General features: G+C 42.5%; 1 protein-coding gene across 1 annotated transcript in view; it reads left to right on the top strand.

Annotated features, from left to right (window-relative positions):
- The window catches only part of cnih3 (cornichon family AMPA receptor auxiliary protein 3), a 67,964-nt gene extending 41,661 nt beyond the window's left edge, over positions 1 to 26,303 (top strand). Inside the window, exons 4-7 of the mRNA XM_041959135.1 lie at positions 19,325 to 19,437; positions 19,504 to 19,506; positions 25,494 to 25,637; positions 26,276 to 26,303. Of these exons, the coding sequence (XP_041815069.1) occupies positions 19,325 to 19,437; positions 19,504 to 19,506; positions 25,494 to 25,637; positions 26,276 to 26,303 (288 nt within the window). The remainder of the gene's footprint in view (positions 1 to 19,324; positions 19,438 to 19,503; positions 19,507 to 25,493; positions 25,638 to 26,275) is intronic.
- Positions 26,304 to 27,033: the final 730 nt, after the last annotated feature.

Here is a 27,033-nt window from a genome sequence, read left to right as displayed (position 1 = left end):
GTGTGTGTGTGCATATGACAGACAGACACATGTGATGATACAGAGGGATGCATTTTGACTGCAAATGACTCCTTCAGATTTGTGTGTTCGTGGATAAATATTTTTTTGGTTGGATGTCAGTCCTGCTATTTTCTCGTCTAAACGTGCTCAATGCAGATATTTATAAAACAGCAGAGAATCAGAGGGACATATTTAGACTGGATCAGCGCATGCTATGAGCGTTATATAAACGTTCGTCTCAGTAGTAGCGTCGTTCAGCTCGGTGAATCTCCAGGCGGTTTTTAGGGATCCCCGTGATGAGAATGGTTTTATTTCACAAAAACTGAATTCATTAGAAATGATCACAGTTGTTGCAGAAAACATAAAAATGACAGTCTCAATTATAGGTTTCACTCTTACTTGCACCAACACCCCCGTAATTAGAGACTGTTAAACGCTTACATAAATCACAGGAACAGTCGCTAAAATGTGCTCATGAAAACATTTGAGGAGTCCTGATGCAGAGGCTGCTGCTGATGAGGTGACCATGCATATGGCTGAGAGGGTGGGTCATGCAAAAATGGGTTGTTTTTGCATGATGGAATCCAGTGCTTATTGTTGTAGAATCTGGTCCTGGGACTGATGTTCTCTGCAAGCCTGCCTAACTGGAAATAGTTCATGTGAGGCAAAAAGCAGAAAACAGTCTTTATATAGTGAGTGATTGCCTTGCCCCTCTGCCATTCCTCTCTGTTATCTCTTTATGATGGTCTCATTTTCTCTGTCTGAGGCTCAGTGGCCTCAGTCTGTCCATCTGTTTGAGACCCATCTGAAGGTGCTTTTAGCCACGGGGCAGCTACCACTGCTTCTGCTGCTCAGAAACATGGATGTTGCCATCTTCCTCCTGCAGTCACAACTCTGTGCCAGAAAAAATGTTGATGGTGGACGATTCTTCAAAATTCAATTAAAAATTCTTTCTTTCTACAGTATCTGTGAATGACAACTATAATACTGCCCCCAAAGCAAATTACTCCATGACAAGATGCAAACTCTTCATTCATTATTCATCTTGAACTGATGCTGCATGTTAGCACCACACATAATTGGTCCACTGCACGTCCGGTTGTCCAGTATGGGAATTTCTTTGGATACTCAGCTGTGTAATGTAGCTTCATACAGGAGGCTGTCACTGCTGGTGAAGAGGTATATAATCCAGGTTTCTACTACAGCGTTTTCCTCCTCCAGATTTCTGTGTGCTGCTTTCGAATGGCGATATACTGAAGAAGTTCCACCATTTTCCACTCAAGCGGCAAACAATCGTGCACATGCACAAGACTGGCAGACCTCAGGGGGAAGGCTGCCATCATGCTCACTTTGGAAACAATGAAGCTGGTGATAGTTACACCTCACTATCTGAAAGCATCTTTAGACAGAGGCTGCCCCACAGTGCAGCAGTAGTGTCATAGCCTGACGTGTGCTTGAGCAAGACCCTGATTCCCCTCCAGCTCCAGCTTTGGAGCTGACGTCTGAATCAAAAAGAAAATTTCTCTATCGGGCTCCAAGAGTGTCACATCAGCACTGTGCTGCTGGGATGTGATGTACAGGCAATTTTCGCAGAAAGATAATTGTTAAATTCAAAGAATATCATGAATAAAACTGTTGCTAATGGAAGTGACAAACGCAGTGTTTCGGCTCAGGGCAAAGATGTTCAGTGATGGAGGCATAGCTGTGTTACTGCTGCACCATTTCTTCATTCCGAAAGCAATTGCTTGGAAAATTTAAACAGCGCTCGCTTCTTAGTCATCTGACGGCACGAGCATGGGCACAGTTAGGATATCTGAAACAATGTTGCTCTGGGCCCCACTTAATTACTGTAATTTGTACATCCCAGTGCAATCTTTATAGACTGTCTTTAGCACTGGATCCCTATAATCATCGTCACTCCTTACCCGATAAGCGACAGCATTGGAAGAGTGTCATCAAGTTATTCAAGACCTTTGTTTGCTACCGGGATCCAATGGCAACCTTTTGGATTGGGTTTTGTTTATTTGGATAAACAAGTAATGAATGGATATTGCTTTAATGACAGCATTGATTGATTTAGCTGTTCTTAGCCTTTATTAACTAAAAAGTGCTAAATATAAAAAATATCATGTTTGACCAGTGGGTGGTGCTAGAGAGATAATTCCCACAATGCATTGTCATTAAAATCATCAATTTTTTTTTCCCCCCATGGAAAAGTGGATTCACTCCCATAATCCTGTGGTAACACTTCAGTCCATCTTGTCTCGGATTCAAGTGTTAGTGTTGGCATTAGAAAAGGGGAAAACCAGAAAATACATATTTGCGCTCTCGTTACTATGAATATCCACTGCTAATGCTGTTGTAATCTGCCCAAAGTATTTCCTTAAGAGTTAATGAAATGGGTGTTGATGTGGTCACTATTCAATAAGAAAACCTCATAAAAAAAAAACAGGTTTATTCATTCAAATGCAAACATCCCCTGTCCTGCATCACATTACATCGTCAATGGCTACTGGCTATGGTATGCACTTTTTCCAAAACAGGACAGGGTATAATCTAATGGTATGGGTAGGCCTGCCAAAGACAAGGGGCTGCCGAGGAAAGGGTGGAAGAAGAGGACTCATTAGCTTGTCAGCTTGAGTGGGTCTGAGCAGAAGAAGAAAGAGGAAGCAGACAGAAGGAGAGAGAGCTGCCCAGAAGAAACCAAGAGGCCCTGTTTCCAAACAGGGCCAGAACTCAGTTGGTATAAAATACTCAACCGGTCCCGACCACTAGGCAACACTTCCTGTCCATTGCAGTCACAGTCAGTGCCAATGTAGGAAGCAGTGTTTCATGTAAAAATGTGGCAAGTGAGGGAGTGGAGGTTGGAGTGGTGGATTAGCATGTAGCACGTCTGACTCTCATGAAAGAGATTCACATCTTGTCACAGACCTATAATTAGCATTTGTCCCTTTAACTAAGTGACCAAACCATGTCTTAATCTTGGCTTATTTACCATAGCCACGATCATTAACTGCATGGGCACAAACACATGAAATCATGAGCCCCATTATGAGATCAAAATGATCTTGCTAACCTCTTTAGCGCTTCTGCTGCGGTGCAGTTTGTGCAGTGTGTGTTGATTCGCAGCAAATGATGTTAGTTAGCACGTTAGCTAGCAAGGCGCACACTGGCAGAATGCATGCAGTGCCTGCATATGTGTCTGCGTGACAGCTCAACCTCGTCACTGCACCTCGATAAGGTGGGGTCCTATAGTCTTGAGGAGTGCTTGCTTGATCAGGGACTTTCTAGGCAGCTGTGCGGCCTCTACAGTTTGCATCCCTTTGATTTCCAGCACACAGTCAGACCTTGGATGTTGGGATTTGAAAGCAAAGCCGATGCACTTTTTACTCCAGATGAGAGCGATTCGAGGTAATTGACACTCTGAGAAGACTGGAGGATCCATCCTGCTGTGATGGTGCTTTTTTTTTTGTCAAAAGCGCTTAAATCAGTAACTCCTTCTACATTAAACATGTCTCTCACAGAGACGACAACCCTGTGACATACTTGCAACACACACATGATATTGTGTGTATGTGTGTGTCAAAGTCAGAGGGATATTGAACACTCAGCTGAAGGCTTTCAGTACTCTGAAACCCGCTCTAACACAATGACTGCTGGCATCTAAAAAGCAACTGTGCCTGGAAAATATTTTGGAATAAATCTGAATTTATTTCGCCACACGCTGTGTGTCCCAGTGACCGCCGTTTTATCCCAGCTGAAGGCAATATTGCACATGTCGCCAGTCTCAAAACTGCGCCCGAACGTACGAGGGATTTTAGAACGTACTGAGGCCTGGAGCAGCTGTCCTCACCAACTCATGTGGAAAGAGAATTTCACGAACTCAATTGCAAAAGGAAGACATTTCCAATTTCATGCCTATCATTCCTGCCCTCGGGGTGAAAGGGCGTCAGCAGAGCGCTGCTGAATACTGTGGTGAGCTCGGTTTGTTTAAGCTGAAGAAGAGGAGCCTTTGATGTTTCAGCTCAAGGGAAAGTGGTCCTTCAGCAGCTCTGCAATCAATAGAAGCAATCCTTGAGAATGTAATGTCACTGCTGCTGTGCCAGATCCTTATTTCTTCCAAATATCAATATTGCATGATTTAGCTACTTAGTAAAGGGCATCACTTTTGGGTTAAAGGAAAATTATGGTTTATTTCAAATTATACCTCATGCTACCAGTTCTTGTTAGTCAAAGTAACTGCAACACAAACCCAACTGTCTGCAAATTTCATATATTATTATGGGCCAAATTCGTGGTTCAACCACTGTCAGCTTGTTTACCAAATGCTTGAGCTGCTGGTCCGATGGGGAACAATTAGTATATTTGGCACGTTTTCTTCCACCATCAAAAGCACCCTCTTGTCTGGTCTGTCTCTGGGGTCGAAAACCAAGCTGCTCCACTTAGAGCTCCCCCCAGAGGCCTGGAGAAACATGCCTTGTGTTGGCTGGATATGCAACGTTTTTTTTGCAGTTGTTGCAATAGTTTTCGGAGTTTGTGTGTTTTAGACTTTGCATCGTTTCATATCTGTATGTTGCTGTCAGCCCATTCATCCCACTGTCCCTGGGTCAGATCGGTGCATTGCTGTAGGCTTGGATGCTATACTACCACTAGATGTTGCTAAATTACAGAGGCGGTTTGTTTGCGGGTGACCACAGTCTAGTATTGCGCCAATTTGACTTCATCTTCATCATTCATCTTAGCTTATTTAATTCAACTTCTAACTAAACTACATCAAGGTAATGAATATAACATTTCCCCCACCTACTGTAACAGAAGCTGTATTATAAGGTTTTGCCTTTGTTTCATCTGAATTCTGTTTGAACAGCTAAGTGAAGTGTATGAGTCCCTGCTCCACGGCATCTCACAGGAATACGAATCATCTAAAGGTCATAAAATATGTACAATCATTTTTTGCCAAGCTTAGTCACAGTTGCCTGTTCTGAAGGGGTTTGAGACAGTAATTGGCGAGGGGGTACTTTTTGATGTTAAAGAGGGGAGGAAAAGCTGCTGCAGCAAAAGTGAACATCCAGATTTCATCCATTTCATCAAGAGTGGACCCAAATGATTTAGGTGGTGCGCCTGATGAGGCTGAATGTGAGAAACGGGAGGAGAGGGCCGCTTGTTTCCTGGTTGGCAGGGTAACTCCTGTACACCTGTGGTAGTCATCTGCAGTCCACCTGCTGCCTTCTCTCTTCTATCCTCTCTTTTTTCATATTTCCAATGAGAAATCATTTGCATGATGATTTACAGTATGTGTTAATATATATGAATTAGGAACATGTACTTTCACAAGGCAGTGGCGCTAACAGAAAATGCTTTTGAGTTGCACGAGGAAACGAAAGAAACCACATATTTAGAGCTTGACCCATACTGAAACAAAAAGTAATCATATTGCAGCCGTTCCTTCTTAGCACCGACTTTAGCTTGGACCTTTTTTATGTGTCTCTTTTCAGTCTCCTATTTTAAGGAATACAGTAATAAATTGCTTGAATGCCCTTTTAAGGCGCACTCGATTCTAGGAGAGCATCTTAACTGGAAACAAGAGTGCTTTACCCACATTTTAAGGGTTTCCTTGCAGAGATTATCTGCAGGTAAAACCAGAGTTTCCATTAGCCAGCAGCTACGCAGACCTTTGGCTGGTAATGTGTGCAGCTGCAAAATAAAAATGTCAAGCCAGAATTTTGACTAACAAATCAGTCAGTCAACATCCTACACTGCTTGCACTGTTGGTTTCAATGTAATGCTAAGATAAAATGGCATTAAATTTTACTTGTCTCTAGCTTTACACATCAAACACACTGACCCAGGACAGGTCATGCTTACATGGTATCCAGAAAGCTGACGAGTATTTAGTATTTCATTATTTACTTGTCTAGCCGCTGTAAAAATTGGTGCTTTTAATAGACTGAGAGGTGGGTCACTATCAAAAGACTCTTATTCATGTCTTTTTTCATGTCTTAACCAGACTATGGCTGCAACTAACAGTTGTCTTCAATATGGATAACTGTGCTTTCATACGTGGTCAAACAATGTACGAAAAAATGACCAGCAAAATATACTGAAATATAACAAAGCAGCAAATCCTGACATTTGACAAGTTGGAACTTGCAAATATTTGGTATTTTGGTTTGAAAAATAGTCATTAATCAATCATCAGAATAGTTGCTGATTAATTTCCTTTTGATAACCTTCTAATTAATAAACAAAAGCTCTAAACCAAACTGTCTTGATTAGCAGAAAGGAACAGAACTGCTACAGCAAACCAGTCGGGAGGTTACGGTTCTAGCTTTCTGTCTGTTTATATGTTTCAATAAACCAGAATACATGGTAAGCATATTCTTGGGATGAATTAATGTCAAGCAGGAGTGATACATACTGCATCTGTCTACCTATCAAAGACGTTTGAACCCAGGTTTGGCATGTGTCAGTCAGCCAAATCAAAGTGTGAGAGTTTAGTGAGTGAGAATCCCTGCATCATCACAGCCACTCCTGAGATGTGTGTTTTCGTACCTGCTGCTGTTCTGCAAGCTGCACAGCTCGGTGGGTGACAAGGAAGCATGACCGGGGAGAGATGAAATGAAGGCTGTGAAACTGGTGTTCTTGCAGAACTGCATACAGAACAGAGCATCTCTTTTCTCCATCTCATTCTCATCTCTTTTGTTTTCTATATATTTATTCCCCCTCATGAGTTGGCTCTGTGACCCGGTGTTCCTACCCCTCCGTCCCTTAGAGCAGGCCTGCCTGAGAAGTCACATTTGAAAAGCTCTCTGGTCTCTTTTCAGCTGTGAGTGAGCACACTCTGTGACTGGTGGCCTCGCTAATTGGACCTGGAGAGGTTGAGGCCCGGGCGAGGCGGCCCTGTCAGGCTCCACTTGGGCTCTGAAAGGAGCGTGGGCTGGAGCTCTCATTCGCTATGCTGGATGGTGATTTGCAGTAAGAGGTCTGGGAGCTGCGTCAGCACGGGGGTAATCAGAGGAGAAAAGAGCAAATGAAAGTGAATAAGCAGAGGCGCTTCCTTCTGGACAGACTGATGGTGGTTGAAGATGCAGGTTGGATGGAGGAAAAAATTCAGAGGGTGGTGTATTTCACACAAAAACTGACAGATTTACTGCGTACAAAATGCTGACTTCCACTTACGGTATGCACAGAAATACGTTTTTAAAAACCTTTTAATACCGTTTTTAGACATTGGGATGCTGGATCAGGTCAAGCTCCTAACTATACTGATGTTTTTGGAAGGAGGATACTGGTTTGCAGTTCCACAGATGCATGCAGGTTCTTGAATGAGACTGCATTAATGATCATTTGTTTATTTGTTCACCCATCTGTATTTTACAGTCTAATGTTTGTTCATACTTTCCCTTTTCAAAGTACACTTTTCGTTGTATTTGTGGTGTACTTTTCATTGTGGAAAAATGTCATCTATGCTAAATGATGAAAGCTACAGAAGAAGATCTGGCCAAAAATATAACATGTTTTGCATTAATGCATAAAATATGTGCTGCACCAAAATGAGTAACATTGATATTAATTCTTATTAGTCATATCCATGTATTCTGTTTTGTATTTTATTTGTACACATTTGCATCAATAGTGCAGGCTGGTACATACATCCTTCAAAAAAAGAAAAAGGTCTGACCTATTAGTGCATGGTCAGATCACTTGTCTGCACTATAGACCTGCCGATCACTCACTGTGCAATCTGAAACTGTGTCACACTCAAAAGTCAAGCATTAAAGCTGACTCTCTAACTGATTTGTAGAATTATATCTTTGCCGCAGGTCATTAGCGCTGCAGGCAAGGATTTCAACAGTTATTTACCAGTAGATGGAAACATGATGTGATGTCATCCGTATGCAGAGCTGCGATGTAGCAGCTCAAGAGCTGCACTTCAGAGGAAGTGCCGCTCAGGGTTGGAGAGAGGGTGGCTGTGTGTTCAGTCATCGTCAGCTAATGAAATCAAAGGAGGAGGAGGGGGATGATGCGCATGCAGCATCTTGGTCTAAATGTGCTTTTCATCTGGAAGTGTGACACTGCAATTAGCTGAGTTGAAGTCAGAGAAGCAGCATGTTCTCATGAGCCATCATTAATGGATTAGTTTACTGATGAATTAGTTTCAGGATTCCTGGAAATAGATGCACCTGGCTGAGGCAAGTATATGCCTGGGATTTTTTGTGCCTGGTAACAAATTTCACTCTTTTTAGTGCTGAAACAATTTGTTGATAAACCGATTGTTTCATGGAAAAGTAATCACTATTTCCCACCAGCATGGTTAACTTTTACTAAAGTCTGCAAGACCTTCCTTATCATTGTGTTTTTCTGCCACAATTTTATGCTACACATTTATATCCTGGCTGTTTACCTACACTGCTTAGCAATGTAAGAGATTACAATCATCTGATGTTTGGATCTTAATTCAAAAAGCCTAAGGCCATGCTTGATGCCATTGCTTCTGATAAAGTTAAACTAATTGCGAGTGAGCAAAAGCCACCATGGAGAGACAAATGGCATCAGTCAACCTCCAGATTCACTGCGAAATCTATAAAGTAAAATCACATATTTACAACCTGAAGTGCTTGGCAATCATTTTTCTCTGAGATTAGCAAGAACAGTAACAACTCATGGATCTTGTTTGCAACCATTGAGTGGCTAACCAACCCTCTAGTTCCCATATCCCAGAAACTTGTCTGCCAGCAAATGCAGCAAGTTTGCATACCTTTTTTAATGACAAAACTTGAGGCATCAGATACACCATCAACTCCACAATGGCCAAAAAATAATCATCACCACAGTCTTCCAAAGTAACTTGACACAATTGAATCCTATCAATGACAAATCTCAATTCATCTACCTGTTGCATTGACGTTTTACCAACTAGCTTCCTTGAAACAGCTTGATGAAAGATCTGATAGTCAGGGTTACAACTCTCTCCAATCTGGCATTTTTCTAAAGGCTGTGAAAACCACAGTCATTAAGCCTCTTGTAGAGAAGAACAGCCTTAAATCTACTGTACTAAACAACTATCGGCCTATAGCAAAACCTTCCAAGTCATTGAATAAGTTGCTCACCAACATCTGAGTGATTTATCAATGCTGAACAATTGTTTTGACAGCTTTCAGAATCAGAATTTCGGCCCCATCATAACACTGAGACTGCACTTTTAAAGGTGTTAAATGACATTCTGCTAAACAATGACTTGTAATATATTATCTCTGCACCATTTTGATGATGTAGACCATACAATTCTTAAGCAAAGATCAGACAATTTAGAATTAGCAGAAGTCTCTTTGGGACTGTCCTTAAGTGTTCAAGTCATCCCCATCATAAAATCTACTTCATTGGTAACAGTGTGTCTAAGCAGATGGCTGTGACCTGTGAGGTTCCACAGGGGTCCATCTTCAGACCTCTCTTGTTTCATCTCTATACACTACAAAATAATGAAGTAGCCTGCCACAATTACGCAGATGACATGCAAATCTACATTTCACTTAGACCAGCTGACTCTGAACCTGTTGCTCTCACCTTAACTCCCTGATTTCACCAGAAAATTTGGCGTTATGTTGGACTTTAAATTTCCATTGTCACGTCAAATCGGTCAGTTTGTCTGCTTACTAGCATCTAAAAAATATTGCAAGAATCAGAGAAGTAATGCCCAAGCAAGACCTACAAAGGCTCACCCATGCTCTTATTTCCTCAATTGGATTACTTTAATGGTCTGGTCACACAGTGACACATCAGTAACTGATAAAGAAGGCCACTGCCAGGGTCCTGACAAAAACAAGGAAATATGACCACATTACGTCAGTTCTAAAATCCTTACACTGGCTTCCAGTCACCCAGAGAATAGACTTCAACATGGAACAATCTCCCAGATAATAAAACAAGCCCTGACTGACCATTTTCAAGTCAAAGCTAAAAACTTTCCTACTCTAACCAGCAGGTCTAATGGTTAACAACTTCCTATCTTAGTCTTTAGCTTTTTTTTTTCTTTTTTTTTTTGTAGTTCTTAATTCCAATTAATTGTGCATCTAAATGTCATTATTTGAAGCAGTATTTGCTTTGTTCTTTCATCTTTTATTTTCACCTGATTTAAACTACACTTACTTTTGTATTAGTTATAGTTTTACAATTTTGAAATTGTAAATCTCACCTATGCTGTATTATTATTACCCTGTAAAGCACAGTGAAATGCCCTTGTGTATAAATGTGCTTTACAAGTAAAGTTGCCTTGCCTTGTCTTAATAATCATCTAACGGTTCAAGTCAGGACATTTGCTGGCTCTGACTTCTCAAAGATAATGATTTGCTGCTAAATATCTGAGAAAACTGACTGTCTTTGTCTGTTGGTCACACTAAATAAGCAAGGTGAAGAAGTCAGCTTGTTATGTTTTTAAAGGATTTTAGGACCCAACATGCTACACTCAGACAAAGCAGACAGGAGTTAGTTCAAAAAAGGCAGAAACAAATCTAAACTTGGCTATGAGTTCACAAAGGCTGAGTCCAGAAGGTAACTGGTCGGGGTGTCACAGGGAGACCAGACCGGCAGGGCGCAGACGAGAACAGGTGATATTTGAACACCTGAGCGCGAACACAAAAGAAAGTCAGTAGGGCTGATCACAGGCAAGTAAACTGACAACAATAAGCACCGTCTGAGGTCTGGGTCGTTACCACACTGGTGGGCTGACGATTCAACGGATACTGCTTGATCTCATGGTGCTTATATACTGTGGAGGCAGGTGAGTCTTGACTGCCTGATTGAGCACAGCTGTGCCCAATGAGAGAGGAGTCTGGCCGACCTGTCGGCTACGCCCTGTTGTGACACAAACTCAGGCTAAACAGGGTGGATCCTTTTTCTCAAAATTGCATCCTCGTTTCCCTCACTTGCGTCTTTTCCTTGCGTCTTAGTCCCTCCCACCAGGGATGCATGAGAGGACGCAAGGAAGCCACGCAAGGAGAGAAGAAACGAGGAAAATTGTTTTATGAGAATTGAGACGTCCTTTCCTCTGAAGCGTCACGTGAAGCGACGTCTGTTTCTGATGACGCGACACAGCTGGAGCTGCTGCAGTTACCGTTATATTCACACCCCCACCTCCCCCGCCCTCGATATATTTACATTTTATACTTATATTTACATTGTTAAAAAGTCTCCAGCACTAGCAAATAAATATGAAACACTTTTATTAACATACATGAGAATTAATGAGTTCATTCTTGGCTGGACGCCTCTTCCAGGTGAACAGGTGGTCATTTTCTGACCTGAACTTTATCAGCCTCGCTGTGTCTTCTGTGTTCAATGAGACAGACTTCAGATCTGTCAGTGAAGGCAAACCTACAAACCATGAAACACATTATTTCACTCAGATAACACGCGGAACGAGTGACGAGAGGCCGATGTGTTAGTGTCAGAACAGGTTGTAGATTAAAGACTGCTGAGTGGAGACAAAACTGGAGACAGATTTTTAATGTCTGACGCTGAACAGAAATCAGCTGCTGCGGGACTTTTATCCATCAGTAGAAATAGCAGCGGTAAACCAAACTCTGTCTCCAGCTACGTCTCTCTCAGGTCTGGGATATCCCGTCACTTTCCACATTTGACATGATTTCGCTGAATATCTGTAAAGAAATAAGTTTTCCTGCCTGCCGGCCTGCGCACGGTTAGAGGCGGTTGCTAGGCAACGTACGTGTTTACTTTCAGAGCCGCTGCGCAGTGAGAGCGGTGACAGGCGAGAGTAGACTCATTTTAAATCAATAAAATATGTTTTAATCACCATTTTGTGTCACTTTATATTGAACGCTTTAGTAGTGAGCAGAGTTCAAAGCGGGATAATAGTGAGCAGGTTCCTATCGTCCCTGCTCACTATACATCATCTCTTACGTGATTGAAACATGACGGATCCTCATGTTCTTGTATTATCGCTCTTTGGAGAACGTAGCGTTGTTTGGCTCATCTGAATTACAGCCATTCACAGCAGGATACTGACACTAGCGCACTTTCTCCTCCACCTCGTTCAAATGTGCCCCTTCCGGGTAGGATGCACTGATGTATCCTCGCTCATAGCTCCTCCGAGGGCCCTCATCGCTCCTCGATCCTCGCTCCTCAGAGCCGCAATTTTCGCTTTGGGACAGCCGGCAATATGGCGGACCAGAAGTACTTCCGGTTCGAGCGAGGATCGAGGAGCGAGGAAACGACAATTTTGAGAAATGAGATCCACCCACAGACAGGAGAGAGACAGACAGGAGAGAGACAGACAGGACACAAGAGGAGGGAAAACACAGGAGCACAAAGGGGAAAAGGAGGGGAGACTGCAGATCTCCACACATCTTACATTTTTGTAAATGTTGAACGTTTTTGTTTTTTTATATCACTATACTAAATGGATATTTAAGACACTGACAAGAAGGCCTTAAGACTGTGGGAAGTTATAGAAAACTTCCAGCCAATGAAAATGAAGAAATCCCTTGCACCTGACATTTTTCTGTTGTGTGTCCAGGATGGATGGTGTCTTAGGCTTTTTTTATATATTGAATCATTATGTACAGTCAGAGATAAGCTCATTTAAATTTCTCACGCATTCACCTTTTGATATAAGATCCATAGTTCACTCCACAAGAATCAACAAAGACTATCTGTCCCAAGGCTTATGGATTTACAATAAATGCTCTAACTCTTCACTGTCCATTATTGCTTTCTGCATTTCCCCCATTTCCATACCTCATTCCGCTCATCTTCCACACTGTATGTAATATACCATTCATACATAATTCATGCAAAAATATTGGATTTTTGCAGGGTGGCTCAGCAAACTAGGCACCGAATTTAAATTCTCATTTGTGTAGATGTGAATGTGGCTCGTGTGTCACCGCTACTCTTTACCATAGTGGCTCCTGTCACTCAATGCTGCACACTGTCTAATCAAATGGGAAATGACAGCACAGTCTGGAACAGTTCTGAAATGGCAGAAAACAAAAATGTGGCCTTCAACTTGAGCCCCACCTTTTTACCTATTTTTCTTTACATGTTTGGCAAGTTAGCACCATTGTCAGTGTGGCAAATGAGCTATTAGCACTTCCTGTTTTGCAGTGATTTAGTTCCTGACACTCAGACCTCCATCCTCTGTATAAAATGTGGAATGTCAGAGTAGTGGGAAATTCTTGTGACATGCTAGAAGAAAAAAAGCTTTGTTTTCACTCTATTTCAAACTTTCTAAAAACTGGGTGTTAACTGTGGTGCTTGTGAAGATTAGAATGTAATGGGACTGTGTCACAGAGGTGTTGATTTATTTCTATGGTAATTTCAGAGGTGATTTACATGCAGGATATTCATACATTTCTGTACACATTCAGCTTTGTAATATGCACAGTGGTGTGAGAGTGGCGTTCAGCATGGTTGCAGCTGCAGAAAGTGTTCCAAAGCGCAGCGATGCTGTGCATCATGGGATACTTGGAGTGACTGAGGTAAAGTACAAAGTCCAAATGAATGAAGCCTCGTCGGTGTTGCTGCTGGGTGGATCAGATGGGTGTAAGGGTGGCCTCCGGGCACCGCAGCGAGAGAAACAGATCTTCAGTCCCAGCCAGGCGCAGTCCCAGATGGGTCCCTCTGTCAACACACACACACACACACACACAATCTGAATAATCTGTAATTGAGGGAAGAAAATAGTTTGTTACCCATTAGCATGGGAATTGAATGCATATGCTCCAGCACACACACACACACACACACACGCACGCACGCACACACACACACACACACACACACACACACATGCACACATTTATTGAAGAGTGAACATGTTCACTGAATGCAAAGGAGTCAGCAGGGTTGGCAGCAGCGTACAATGAGCTCTAGTAATTGTATATAATTTTCATGTTTGCATTCTCCCTCAGCAGCAAACATGTCACACTAACTGAGCCATGAAATAGAAAACAGAATGCTCGGGAGGATTGCGAGGTCAGGTCTGGACCTGGCAGGGTTTCTGTGATGGTGGACTGACAAATTCATCCAGTCTGTTTGTGGCACTAAACAATAAACACAGCCAGTTTTTTTTTTTTTTTCTCGTGTTGAATCAAGTCAAACAGTCATAAAATACAACAAATTACAACACAGCTGTTCACACAAATTGGTGCGACCGCTCACCACACCTTGACTGGATAGTCTGTGGTCAGATCATTGGCTTGAAACTGCAAATAGGACTTGGACTCATTGTAAATAACACAAAGAAGGTTGGTGTGTCCAGTTCCCTACCTCTACAGCTGACCTTGAATGCAGCACACAGCCTTCCTGTAATGGTAGCTGTCTGTGCATGGCACCGCACATCTTCTTTCAAATGTTCATATATTGCCACAGTCGTGCCAGCAGAGTGAAGCTGCTGGTTGATGAAGGTTGATTAATTTACTGTATTCTGTTTTCCAGGCACACAATCTTGATGTCATTTCATTGCCAAAGTCCAGCAGAGCCGTGCCGTGTTTCAGCTCTGACGTCTGTCGGTAGCAATCCACTGAGATTATAAACAGTGTGTGCGTGTCCACTGAGGATGTCTCACTCACGGTTCACATGCAGCTATTTTCTCTGCTCGACCACCTTCATGCACAGTCTTTTTATGCCAGAGCAGCTTATGTCAGTGGCGTTTAGATTTTTTAGTTTTTCTTGGTATCTCAGATGAATTCAGTGACACAGGAGAAGGAATGCAGTAGTTTTCCTTCTTATCTGAAGACAGACAGACAGACTGCATGACAACGCTCCTCTGAAACGTCTCCAGTGGACAGCGAAATAGTGTTGGAGACGTGGACATCTGGAGTGAGGCTACTTCATTTCAAAACATGAATTCTGTAGTTCACCTCGATTCACCGTAGTTATTTAAACAGCACTGTTCAAAGGAACAACTCGGTCTCATGTTGACAGGCTGGGCGGCTTTCTGGTGTGCATACTGCGTATTTGTCCACAGCACAAACAACGGCGGCTGCTCCGAACTCATCATCTCCTAATGATGAGAGTGCATCAGTGTGGGGATGAATCCTTAGCTCTCAGGCAGAACCCTTGTCTACTATGTTTTGCCGAGCTCTCTTGCAAGTTTTGATCCACATGTCTGATCTGCCTGCTGGACCCTTTGCTTGATTTCTAGACTTTGGACTTCCCTGCTTGGCCCCTGTCGGATTTCTTTGCCTGATTTGCTGCTTTTGACCCTTGCCTGCCTTACCAAAGCAAACATCCAGAGGCGTCACACCCTCACAGGCTTCCCAGCAGCCAACACCCATGGTTCAGATAAATATAGCAGTTTTTCAACGACCTATTTTATGTGTAGTCTCCCAAGTTACTGCTCTGTAGGAGTGGGGAATTTAAATGTTTAATTGGTTCGAGCCACTTGTTTTTGTTCAACCACTAGTAAATGACATAACATACTGAAGGACAAATCCATGCACATTCCAGAAGAACATATCTTACATGCTTTCCTGTTAAATGTCTGTAACATTGGAGCTGTTTTCCGTTCTTTTACAAGGCCACTTAGGGACACAAGGGTGTTTTTTTTCCCCCTTTTCATGTCCACATCGGATTGTTATGTTGTTGTCAGTAAAGTTTTATGTACTTTTTAGTGTTGCGTGGTTGCTGGAGTGACGTATCATCCTTGTTCTTTCATCTGAGTGCTGTCAGCCAACATGCATTAGGGATTTGGGGGGGGGGGGGGGTGCAGAAAAGGGAGTATGTAAAGCTCAGTGTGACTATTTGTTTTTTAATGAGCTTCTTGTCCGTGTGGGGAGGGGACAGTGTATGTGTGTGTCCTCGTCCACGTATTGCATGCATGCTGCATTGTGTGTGTGTGTGTGTGTGTGTGTGTGTGTGTGCACGCTCAGCATCCCCGCTGTATGTGTGAAAGCAAATGGATATATTTAGGTTTTGTCTTAGCAGCAGTTTTCTCGTTCCCTGCTGTTGAAGAGCTATTCAGTGAAAATGTGTTTTTCTGTTATTAGGAGGCATGTGGCCATCTGAATAATGCATCGTGAACACTGCCTCGTTATGGCAGCGTATACAGTAATGTTCGAGGCCAGGCGGTTCGCAATGGCAGCGTAATGTGTCACCTTGTACGCTGTTAAATATACATGAGTAGTGAAGTGGCTTTCTTTGTGAATAGCATTAACTAAAGCAGTGAAAAGCTAGTGCAGATTTCAGTGGACTGAGCCATTGGGGTTACTCTGGTAGGTGTTCACAAGGACTTGCATGGCGTGCAATTTCAGGCGCCCACATGGAGTGACAAGCCAGGCTCGTCCAGGTTGCGTGCTGACTCTTGTGGTAGCCAAAGATTATACATGTGTTTAATCTAATCTAAAGTGATCATCTGCAGCACTGTCAGGTGTTAGGAAGTAGCTGGTGGTACAGCAAACCTACTTCTTGAATTTGAAATAAAAAGCTTTGTTTTTAGTTATTGAGGTCACCTTTATTACTACATTTAAAAAATAGACAATTTGTCATTTAGTCAGTGAGTGTTTTCAATTTGCCTATTTACTATAAATCCAGCGACAGAAAGCTTCTTTTAGTTCTGCTTTGGTCTCCACCAGCTGCTGGGTTTGATGAGAGCAGTGAGAGTGAACCAGAAGTGAAGCTGTAAAAGCGGAACAATGAGCTGAAATACACTAAAATGCTGAGCGGCACCTTTCTCTCACAGGGTGACCCCATTCACATTAGTCATTAGGTCCATTGTTGATACACAAGCATTGATCGGCGCAGCTTTAAAATAAAGTGGATGATCAGTAAAAAAGCCACTTGCATCATCAATTACATCATTGTAATTTGAAAGAAGGTAGGATTTGAGGAGTAACAGCACACGTTGCCTCTCTTTGCCTTTGGCTTCTTCTGATGAAACTGAGCTCTTTGTAGATGCCACTTTCTCTGTTACGGCTGCTATATCCCCCTGATTCTTCAGTTTAAAAAGAAGACGTTTTTATAAGAGCAGATGACAGCGCATGCCCTTTTGGAGATAATATTGGATCATTTGGACTCAGCTTTTCACACTTAAATCTACTTCCTCATTTCTTCCATCAATCAAAGGACTCTAATTTCATTGCTCATGCAAATATAAAGTTCATGAAGTTTAAGCTGAATGTTTGGAATACAATGCAGCAATACAGTCATAAGAATTGGTGAGAAAAGCATTTTGCATGATGAGCTGCAGCCCTCTTCAGTCATCATGCTCTTTTCAGTGTGCTTCCTTACTATATGGGGTTTTTCTTAGCTCTTATCTATATATCTTACATCTCCCTTTCTTCTTGCTTCTAACACTTCAAAAGCTTTTTCTTTGTCCTGAATTGCATGCTTCTTCTTGAAAAGTATAGCTTCATAGTGATAACGCCTCAAAATGTGGATTTTATAGCCTTTTCTCCAAGGAACGGAATTAAAGTGACGCACAGCTGAAGCATATGCGCACACACACAAAACGTGCATAAGCACATCAGCTGTGTTTTGCACCTTGTCATGAAGTGTGGTTTCATTTCCAGGCACTTCAGTGAAGAATATTCTGACTCTTATATAAGCGAGAAGGTATAGATAGGTCAGTGTTGTTTTTACAGCCATTTGTCACTGAATCATCTTGGATTTAAAAAAAAAAGTTCAATCATAGTTTCCGATGGAGGTAGTGAAACACAAGAAGCTTCTAAATGACAAGAACATGCTTTTTGCTACATTCATTCTCTTCAAAGTGCATTTAGGCTCTACGAATATGCAAACAGCCTCCGCCTCTGCCTCCACCCAGCCCTCCACCACTGGCCTGCAGCTCGAGCACACCTGCTCAGCTTTGTCTCCGCTAATCAAACACACAACATCCCACCATCCATATGCGCTTATATTATCTTGCTAACGTCATACTTGCAGCCTTTATCATGACGTTCTTTCTGCAACAACCTCAAAGCCAGTTGAAGTTTTCTGTCAGAAGTCGTAGCCAAATGAAAGAAACCATCGTTTAGTTCAGCAGCTTTGCCATTTGAAACTGTTTTGAGCAACGCTTGCTGTTCTTCGGCAGCATCCCCAAGCCATGTAAAATGTCCTGTCAGCACTTGACATGAATCATCATGTATCTTGGCAGGCTAACTTTGGCTAACATTATCTAGCACACTGTGGATTCAATGAATAAAAGAAGAAAAATAAGCCAGCGCGTTGGCTCGTCCTCGCCGTGTCCCCAGGATAGATGGATGGAACAGCGTCAGGCTTCAGTACAAGTTCTGTGGCAAAATCCATCTGCTTTTGTGGAAAATTGTAAAAACAGTGCTCTGGAAAATTTCTATTCCAAACTCGAGTTTTGTCTCAGATTTTCAGATCCTTCGGTAATGAAAGAAGACTCATCATGTCTCCTCTTTTCAGCGTTGCACATCTGAAGAACAGAACACATCTGCCATCATTTTGTAAATTATGAAAACTTAGCTTGCAAAATACCCCTATGTAGCTACACCTGATTTCTCCTCTGATATCCCTGGTTTCACTGCAGCCCCACCCTTCAAATTGATGGGATTGGTACGCTGGCTCTCTGAATCTCTGTTTGTGAAACTGTGATTGATCCACTGCAATTTCAAGGTGGGAATACTCTGAAATGGCATTGGCTGCTTATTTTGCTCATGATATTCCTCCTAGGATATAAAAAAAAACATCATATGGCCATGTTCAGAAGGTTAAAAGCTTCATTTTCATTGGAGGGGGTCTTTAAGGCGGAGGATTGGTGGCGAGGACCCTCACACACATCCTCACCCTTGCGGTTTGCCAGGAGGTTGTCTTGCTTCCTGCATTCGGAGGGCTGAGCCCTGGAGTTATTATGATAATGATGGAGCCCTGCCATCAGTGTGTGCTGCCTATTGTGGAGCTAAGCTCTCCATAATCTAGATGGGGGCATTTAGCCATTTGGAATGCTTGCAGATAGACAGATTTACAGTGGCTAAATATAGGCTAGGCTCAGGATTTGAATGCTAATTATGATACTTGAGGTGCTTTCTTACACCTGTGGGCATTAAAATGATAATGTGGCATCTGCTAACCAACTACCCTTTGGTTAAGTTTAATATAGTGTTGGTTCATTCATGCAGGTCTAACATTAGAGTAAATGTCATTCAAACAGTATTTACATTTAGCAACATTAATCAGCAGCAGTGCAGCACAGGAGCAGAAGGAGAAAGAGACATGACTCTCTGCTTGTCGACATCAAAGTGGCTTCATCAGTGATTTAGGTGTGAATAATCGATTGGTCTTCGCCCCGCTCCTCTTCTCTCTGACTCATCCTCCTCTTCCTCCTGCTTCTGTCTCTTTGTAGTTGGTGCTACCAGAGTACTCCATCCATGGACTCTTCTGCATCATGTTCCTGTGTGCCCAGGAGTGGCTGACTGTGGGCCTCAACATCCCCCTGCTCTTCTACAACACGTGGAGGTGACTATCCTATCCCTCTGTGTGTGTGTGTGTGTGTGTGTGAGAGAGAGAGAGAGAGAGAGAGAGCAGGTGGCATGTGGAACGTCAGCTTGGGTTTTGCTGAATCGTCCAATATTAACTTTAACGTCTTTCATGCGACGGGTTGTCAAGTTTTTGTCAGTCAGCTCCACACACACTGTTCTGCCGCTGTGCATAACCTCTTGTGCAACAAATGTTTATTAATCCCCACTTCTTAGTGTTACTCTTGGTCTGTGGATTTGCATTCACAGTTTAATTTAGGGTTAGGTTTAAATAGTGAAAATTAAATAAAAAAGACCTCCCCACTGAAAAACTGTGCATGACAGCAAGGCTCATGATGTAGCGACATTGTTCACGTTAAAGTTACATCCACTGGGATGCAGAAAAGGGGCGAAACTAGGCATGTTAAAACTGCAGAAGACTAATATATTGTTAATGTTAAACAATAAAGCTGCAGTTATTCTGTAGTCTTCTTGCTGCCTGTTGTCAAACTTGCAAATAATATAATAAAATATTTGTTTTAAAGCTAAATAATTTCCTGGTTGTTTTTTAGCATGCATCACCCAAACAGGAGGAGTTAGGAGATTTGCTGGGGACTATTTTAACACACATTTGGTGCAAAAATGAATAGTTCCAGCAGTAGAACGGTGTGTGTGGGAGTAAGTCAAAATAATCTGAAGTGTGTGTGCTCACGAGGTGTGATGAAGGAACATCTGAACAGTGGGGCTCACTGAAGTGTTTCTAATAGATTTTTTTTGGACAACAATGGAGCTCAATGGCACAAGTCTGTAAAAAGCGAGTGCATCAGTGCTCTAACGGATCTCGAGCCTCTGAAAGGCAGCGTCTGAAAATTGGGTCACCAGTCAGTGATCTGCAGGCTTCTTTTGCTGCTCCTTCTTTGTCTTTTTGGGTCTTTGTTGCTGCTCTTCCTGCCGGTTGGACGTCGACTGCTGGCAGCCTGATTGGTTTAAGCTCGTGCTCAGCTGGTGGAAGTTGCAGACCGCGGGAGGACGAGAGGAGAGCAGAGCAGGAGAGGAGATTAGAGGAGAGGAGAGAGGAGAGCCGAAGAGAAAAACATCTTGCTGTCTCATTAATTGGAGGCTGTGCCAGATGCCCACTGGCTACACATGCTGCTTCCTGCACAGCTGAGAGATGAGCAGACAAGGAAAGGAAGGGAGAGATGGAGGAGGGTGGAGGATGAAGGACGAGGTAGCAGGAGGCAGGACGGTGAGGCGAGAGGAAAAGCAAGTGAGTGATAGGAGAGAGATCTAATATTGACAAGGTCGTTCACAGGAGAGGGAGGGAGACGCTGGTCGTGAGCTATTTAAACACAGTACGTGATCACGCCAACACATGTGGATGTGTTTGTGTGAATGTGTGCGAACGCATGTGTAGCTTCCTGTTTGTGAGCCTTCCCGTCCCTGTGATGCTCTGCAGAGCTCGCATCTGTTGCCGGGAGGGCTGCTTTGAGGCCGGATCGACGGCTTCGGCAGCAGAAAAGCTCGATCGGTTTGTCAATAGAAACTTGTACTGAATGATGTCTTGCAGCCGGGAGAAAGAAATGCTTTCTCATTAAGGCCGCCCTCAGAAGGTTCGGTCATGACAGCTTCTGGAGCTGCGTGCTGCCCTAAGGCTTTCTCAGCTAGCTGTAGTGTGATGGAGCCGGGCAGATATTTTTGGTGTTTTTGAAGCTATTGGTCTCTTTGATATTTCTGCCTTAATTGTGGAGCTTGAAGCATTGAAAAATGACAACAGAGCATGCTTTTTTTTTCCAGAAACTACGTCCTGCTTACTCTGGAAAGTTCACATGTGGAGCTTTCATAGTAAGTATTTGTTCTTTATGAAGTTGCTTGAAACTTATCAAAACCACACAGAGGTTTGTTCATCATCCAGGAGCGTTGAAGGGGGGCTCGCTGCATGAGGAAGGAAGTTCTAGTTTTGACCTGTGATTCGGCTCACACACCAACACGGTGAGCTTCAGGAGCAGCAGCAGTGGCTGTGACACACAGCTCATTGAGGTAACCAAGGCTGCTGCAACTTGAGTCAAAATTCATAATAAGTATCTTTAATATCAAAGTATAAATAACACTAATAAGTAATATTGCAAACATTAGCTACCAACAGCTAATTCAGTGCACTTTTAATGTTTTGCTAAATTGTAAAAGAGAAATGATGATGGGTACACAGTTGTCATAAGTGTCTTAGCTTTGTCTGAATGGGGGCCCACAGTGTCAGAAACTGTCATCCATGGTAACTGGGACATTGTTTCTGGAAAGCCATGTTGCTGCTGAGTGTGATTTATCGCAAATTCATTTCCATTCGCTTCCAGCGGCACAATGAGTCAACAGATGGAAATTTCACAGCCTCTTCATTTAAAACCAAAACGATCTGCACAGTAGAGAATGTGTTTTGGGTTTGTCTTTGTGACCTGCCCCTTTAATCAGACGGCAGCGGAGACTGTCAGGCAAAGCGAGGGGAGGTAACCTTACATGTTGGAGTTCCAGCGCTGCATCACTGGGATGAACTTAAAGGATTGGTTTCCAGTGTTTCAAGTCTGCTTTGCTTGCTGCAGTATTTCCATTAAGAGATCTCTGCCTGGTGTACTTCCAGTGTGAGTGATGGGACAGTCCTCACACTGTGGATAAATGGATTCCGGAGTTTGTGTGTGTCTGAAGTTAAAAAGAGGTTTCAGCTGTCTGAGTTAGTCAAATGAAGAGAGCATCTTTCAAAGTTACAGCTGTTTTAATATGAAGTTCCGTCTTCCTGAAGAAGATTGTAGATTCTGTCCTTCATCTCTTTCTTTGGAAACACGTTACAAAGGCTTCTTTTAATGGTCAATATTAGCAAGAAGAAGAGTTACAGCGTCTGTGTGTGGCCTCGGTAGACAAACCTTCATTACATAAAGTCTGGGATGATGTAAGTAGCTGGTCCATTCATGGGGGACAATTCCTTGTTTATTAAAAAAAGAAGTTTTTGCCAGACTAAAAGCTCTCACAATATGTGAACGTGGGGGCGTAGAGGGAAATTCCAAGACATGCTGGCCTTGTACTGCTGTAGTTTCTTAAAATGCTTTGGTTGCCAGCTGAATCCTCTTCCAAGTCTCTCTCTGTGTGTGTATGTGTGTGTGTGTGTGTTTTGCGTGGCATACTCTGGAAGATTTGTCCACATTGAGTGTCTTTATGTTTATGACATGCAATAAAAGCAGCAAATGTTTGTCAAATTCTTCTTGCCTTGTGGTGTCTACAGTTCTTTTTATCATTAAAGAAGTTCTGTTTGCTACTCGTATGCAGTACTTTGTTATCTATATCTAGCTAATACTGTTTACCTCCTCATCAGTCATTCGTGCATGTATCTTTTGTAGAAATACATGGCAATTATATTCAGTGGATCATTGCAAAACCCTTCTGTCACACTCAAAATACATCAAAATGCATTTTCAACTGCATTATTGAAGATTTCATACATGCATGAGTCATCTATTGAGCAGCAGAAATTTGAATTTGTGAACGTTCATTGTAATTAATTCATGACGACCAAACGTACGATCATTCCACAGTCGCCGGCAGCCAACGTACATGAATTAACATACTGTGTGGACATGCATAAACCATCTTGTTAGCCTGGGCTATGACTGAACAGACCACGTGCATGACGGTGGCAGCGTCCTGGTTGGACTGCATTACCCATCGTGCCCTCCAAAATGTAATTTGAATGTATAAATGAGTGAAATTCTCTGCGATGGGCTCTGTGGACGTAACCTGCAGTAAATCTTAATGCAGCTGGTCTGTTGCATTAATATACAGCTATCCATTGTTGCAGAATCTTGTTCATTGTATCAGCTCTGGGGTCCATTAAAAGCAACTCTCCCCCCTATAAAGAGTAATGAGGTAGTTGTGTATCAGTGCACAAACAGCCCTCTCTCAGAGCAACAGGCAGCAGTTGGAATTCCCTCGTCATGTTTTCTCACGGTGACTTTCCTCGAGTACTCGTTCTCTGTATGACACATTTTCTACTTCATAATTCTAACAGCCCCACTGAAATAAGTCTCACCGGGATGGAAAAGCTCCAGGAAATTTCCTACAATTCCCCAAACCCGCTCCGCTATTAATTACCACCAGGTTCTATGTTTTGGTGGCGTTGCACATCTTCATTTTACACAGCTTTGAGAGAGGGGGCTGTTTGTGTTTACAAATATTGATTATGCTAACAGCGTAGCATTAGCGCATGCAGATTGTGTTATAGTGTGGATTTTCTCCTCAGCTTTTTAATCAGCCAGCAGGTGATAAATGGCTGTAATTTCAAACAGAGGAAAATGTTTCATTGAAAATTCATTTAAAAGCTTCGTTGAAAATCATTGTTCAGTGCTCATTTGTATGCACCGCAGCCGGAGTAATTCACTTACTGCACGGAGCTGACTGAAATTAGAAACTTATAAACCCCAGGCCTGATACCTTCAGAACTTCATAACTGACGTGGGTGAAAATATACTTGAATACCCATCATGCTTTGTTTATCTTGTTGGGAACTTTAACATTGTGCACCAAAAGTCCAACAAGCTGCTCTTTATCAGGATGTCCTTTGCTAAGCCCTTATCTCCTCACTTACACCTGTCAGGCTTTCCGTTTCAGAATAGCACATATGCAGTTTACGCATCCTCCGACCTAAATGATGGAATAGGTCGATTACCAACGACTCCCAAAACGACATATATCACCACAGGAGAGTAGCAGTGACAAGCTGGTGTGATCAAGTCTGCGCTCACATCTGCACGTTGATAATGTGGTCGAAATGGTCGCGGTTTGCTTAGGTTTAGGCACCAAAATTAGTTAGTAAGGTGCGGAAACGCTGACTTTTGGTTTAACACAGGACACGAGCAGAGGTCGCAACAACCTGCTTGCCAAGTCGACCTTTACGTCCGGTTTCTGGTGAGGACAGGCTCAGTTTACAGTGATAACAGTGGAAAATGTACCGATCAAAACTGACAGAAAAAAAACAATATGTGTCTCGTAGAGGTTGACAAATGTGGCATCTCATTCCTTGCTGGTGGCCACCGACAGCAGATTTCATCAGCTGTAGGTAGATAATTAACAGTAGCTCTGAATTTATTGAAAAGTCTGTTTTTTGCTGACTTGCTTTAAAACAAGAACCCTGTGAAAAGATATAAATATGCACTCAATGGCATACATCAGACATGGAGACAGTTAGCTCAATTAGAGTTGGGTTGTTCTTGTGTTGCAGAGTATCTAGTTAGCTGGAATATTTACAGCACGATGAGAAAAATGTACAATCCAGGCTCCCTAAACAGTTAGGATGCCGTACAAAGTATAAATAGTGCAATAACTAGATAATCCTTTCTGACATATTCAACTGAAAACAGTGCAAAGACAACATATTTCATGTTTTACCTCATCAACTTGATTTTTGTAAATATATGCTTATTCTCAATTTGGCCACTGAGCCAAAAAGAAAAAGGACCATTCAGATTGCTGCCAGCATAAAGTTCAAAAGCCAGCATCAGTGATGGTATGGAGGTGTGTTAGTGCCTATGGCAGGGGTAACTGCACACCTGAGAAGGCGTCATCAGTGCCGGTACATACAGGTTTTGGAGGAACATACTTTTCCCATGCTATGTTACGTGGCTTTGAAAGTAATGCTAAGTTACTACAGAAGGTAGTGAGCTAGTTAGCATGTTAAGATTTGCAACTAACATTGGGGCAGTGAATGACGCTGCTTTATCCATTCCTTATACTTTTTTGCCAAGCGTCCGTCCATGCCTAGTTCCGTTAGCTCGACTATACCATCACTGTTGAGGGGAGGGGTTTAGCAAACAACCAGTTTCCACAAACATATTCAACTACTATTTTGCCCACGTCTGCTGCATGATGGTGCCCCCTGAACTCATCATGCCATCTTTTTCCATACTATTTCCTTCCCCATTTCCTCCCATCATCTCCCCCGCCTCCCTCCGTCCGTCCCCCTCCCCCCGGGGTCTGGAACGGGTCAACTACCCGCGATGTGGTCTTTGCCCTCTGTGGTAGGTACTTCCATTCCCCAACGGACACTAAGGAGCTGCTCTACGACCCGGCATCCGTGATGAACGGTGACACGCTCAAGTTCTGCCTGAAGGAGGCCTGGTGCAAGCTGTCCTTTTTTGTCCTGTCCTTCTTCTACTATCTCTACTGGTGAGCACACAACAGGCAGCGTGGGGACATAATTGGATTACATGTGAAGAGATTGCATTAATCTGATTACAACAGCTAAAGTAAATAACAATGTCATTGAACTGAAGCTACTTAAAAATACATGCACTCACATCGTATGTTCGACTCCAGCTCGATCGCTATCACGCGGTTATTTAACGTGGCTTGATTTCCCAGCTCTGATGGAGCAATGTCAGTGCAAATCACTGAATAAAGTAACCATTTCTCTAGCAATCACATGCAAGTCCTCTCGCATAGCTCAGAGGTGAGATAAGGTTGCTTAGGTTTACCGCCAGGCCCGCTGCTGCTAATGCATGTGATGTTGAGAGAATTTGATTCTTTACTTCAATGACAAGCACTGCAAGAAGGCGCCCAGCTGAAGGATAAATCTGCTGCATGTTGGCTAAAAAGTTCATTAGGATTCTGTGTTTTTATGCATAAGAAGTAAATTATGGCGTTTTTGGAATTGCACATAGTTCATTTACCCGTGCAGTGTTTTACGATTTCTTCAATGTTTTTGCTAAAATGTTCTGCTGTTACATGATAACAATGTCCATGTCTACTAACGCTGTTATTAATCACTCCGGATTCTTGTTCCATGTGTCATGTGGGTGCTGCAGTGTGTGGAACCTGGACATATCCCTCTAATAGGTCTTATCAATGGAAACACTTAAAGGTACAATCCTTATTTTTTGACCTTTTATGCTATGGTGGTAAAGTGAGACAGAACAGCATCATGAAGAAAATTTGACCCTAAAGGTTTTCCATATACTGCCACAGAGTTTGTAGAAGGAGTTTTTGATGAGCTCCAAGATAAATTCTGTCAGCTTTTAGCAGCCAGAAGAGGATCTTTGATGATCATCCCATAACCCAAAAAGGATTGCAACTTTAACATGGAGTTGTTCTTGCATGTGTGTGACAATGCTGTGATCAAACGTTTAACGCACGCTCTCAGGTCCCATCCTTCTAGAGATATGATGTGCTGTTGATATTTACTGTTGTCATTTCAGGCAGTAGGCACTTTGTTGATAGCGATGTTAATATGTTTATCACAGCAATACCACACAGGTAGAAAAGCAACATCATGAGCAATGTGGCGAGTGTTGTTATTCTATAACAGAAGATGTTGTTCAAGATAATGTGATTTTTTTTTTTTTGAAAAATGTTTAGAAAATGCTAAGATATACCTCTTTCTCTTGGCAGCAGCACATTATTCTTACAACTACAGCTGTTATTGATATTATCATGATCAAGTTAAAGAAGATGCACACATGTATTTGTTAGGATATGTAGTCAATTATATTTTTGTCAAAGTACATTTTCAACATGTTTTCAATTCAATTGGAAATGGATTGAAATGTGGCATGTTGCTTCATAT

The sequence above is a fragment of the Chelmon rostratus genome, chromosome 18 (assembly GCF_017976325.1).
Source record: "Chelmon rostratus isolate fCheRos1 chromosome 18, fCheRos1.pri, whole genome shotgun sequence".
NCBI classification, from domain to species: Eukaryota; Metazoa; Chordata; class Actinopteri; order Chaetodontiformes; family Chaetodontidae; genus Chelmon; species Chelmon rostratus.
The sequence above is the reverse complement of the archived record's forward strand: the minus strand, read 5'-3'. Positions and strand labels throughout refer to the sequence as shown.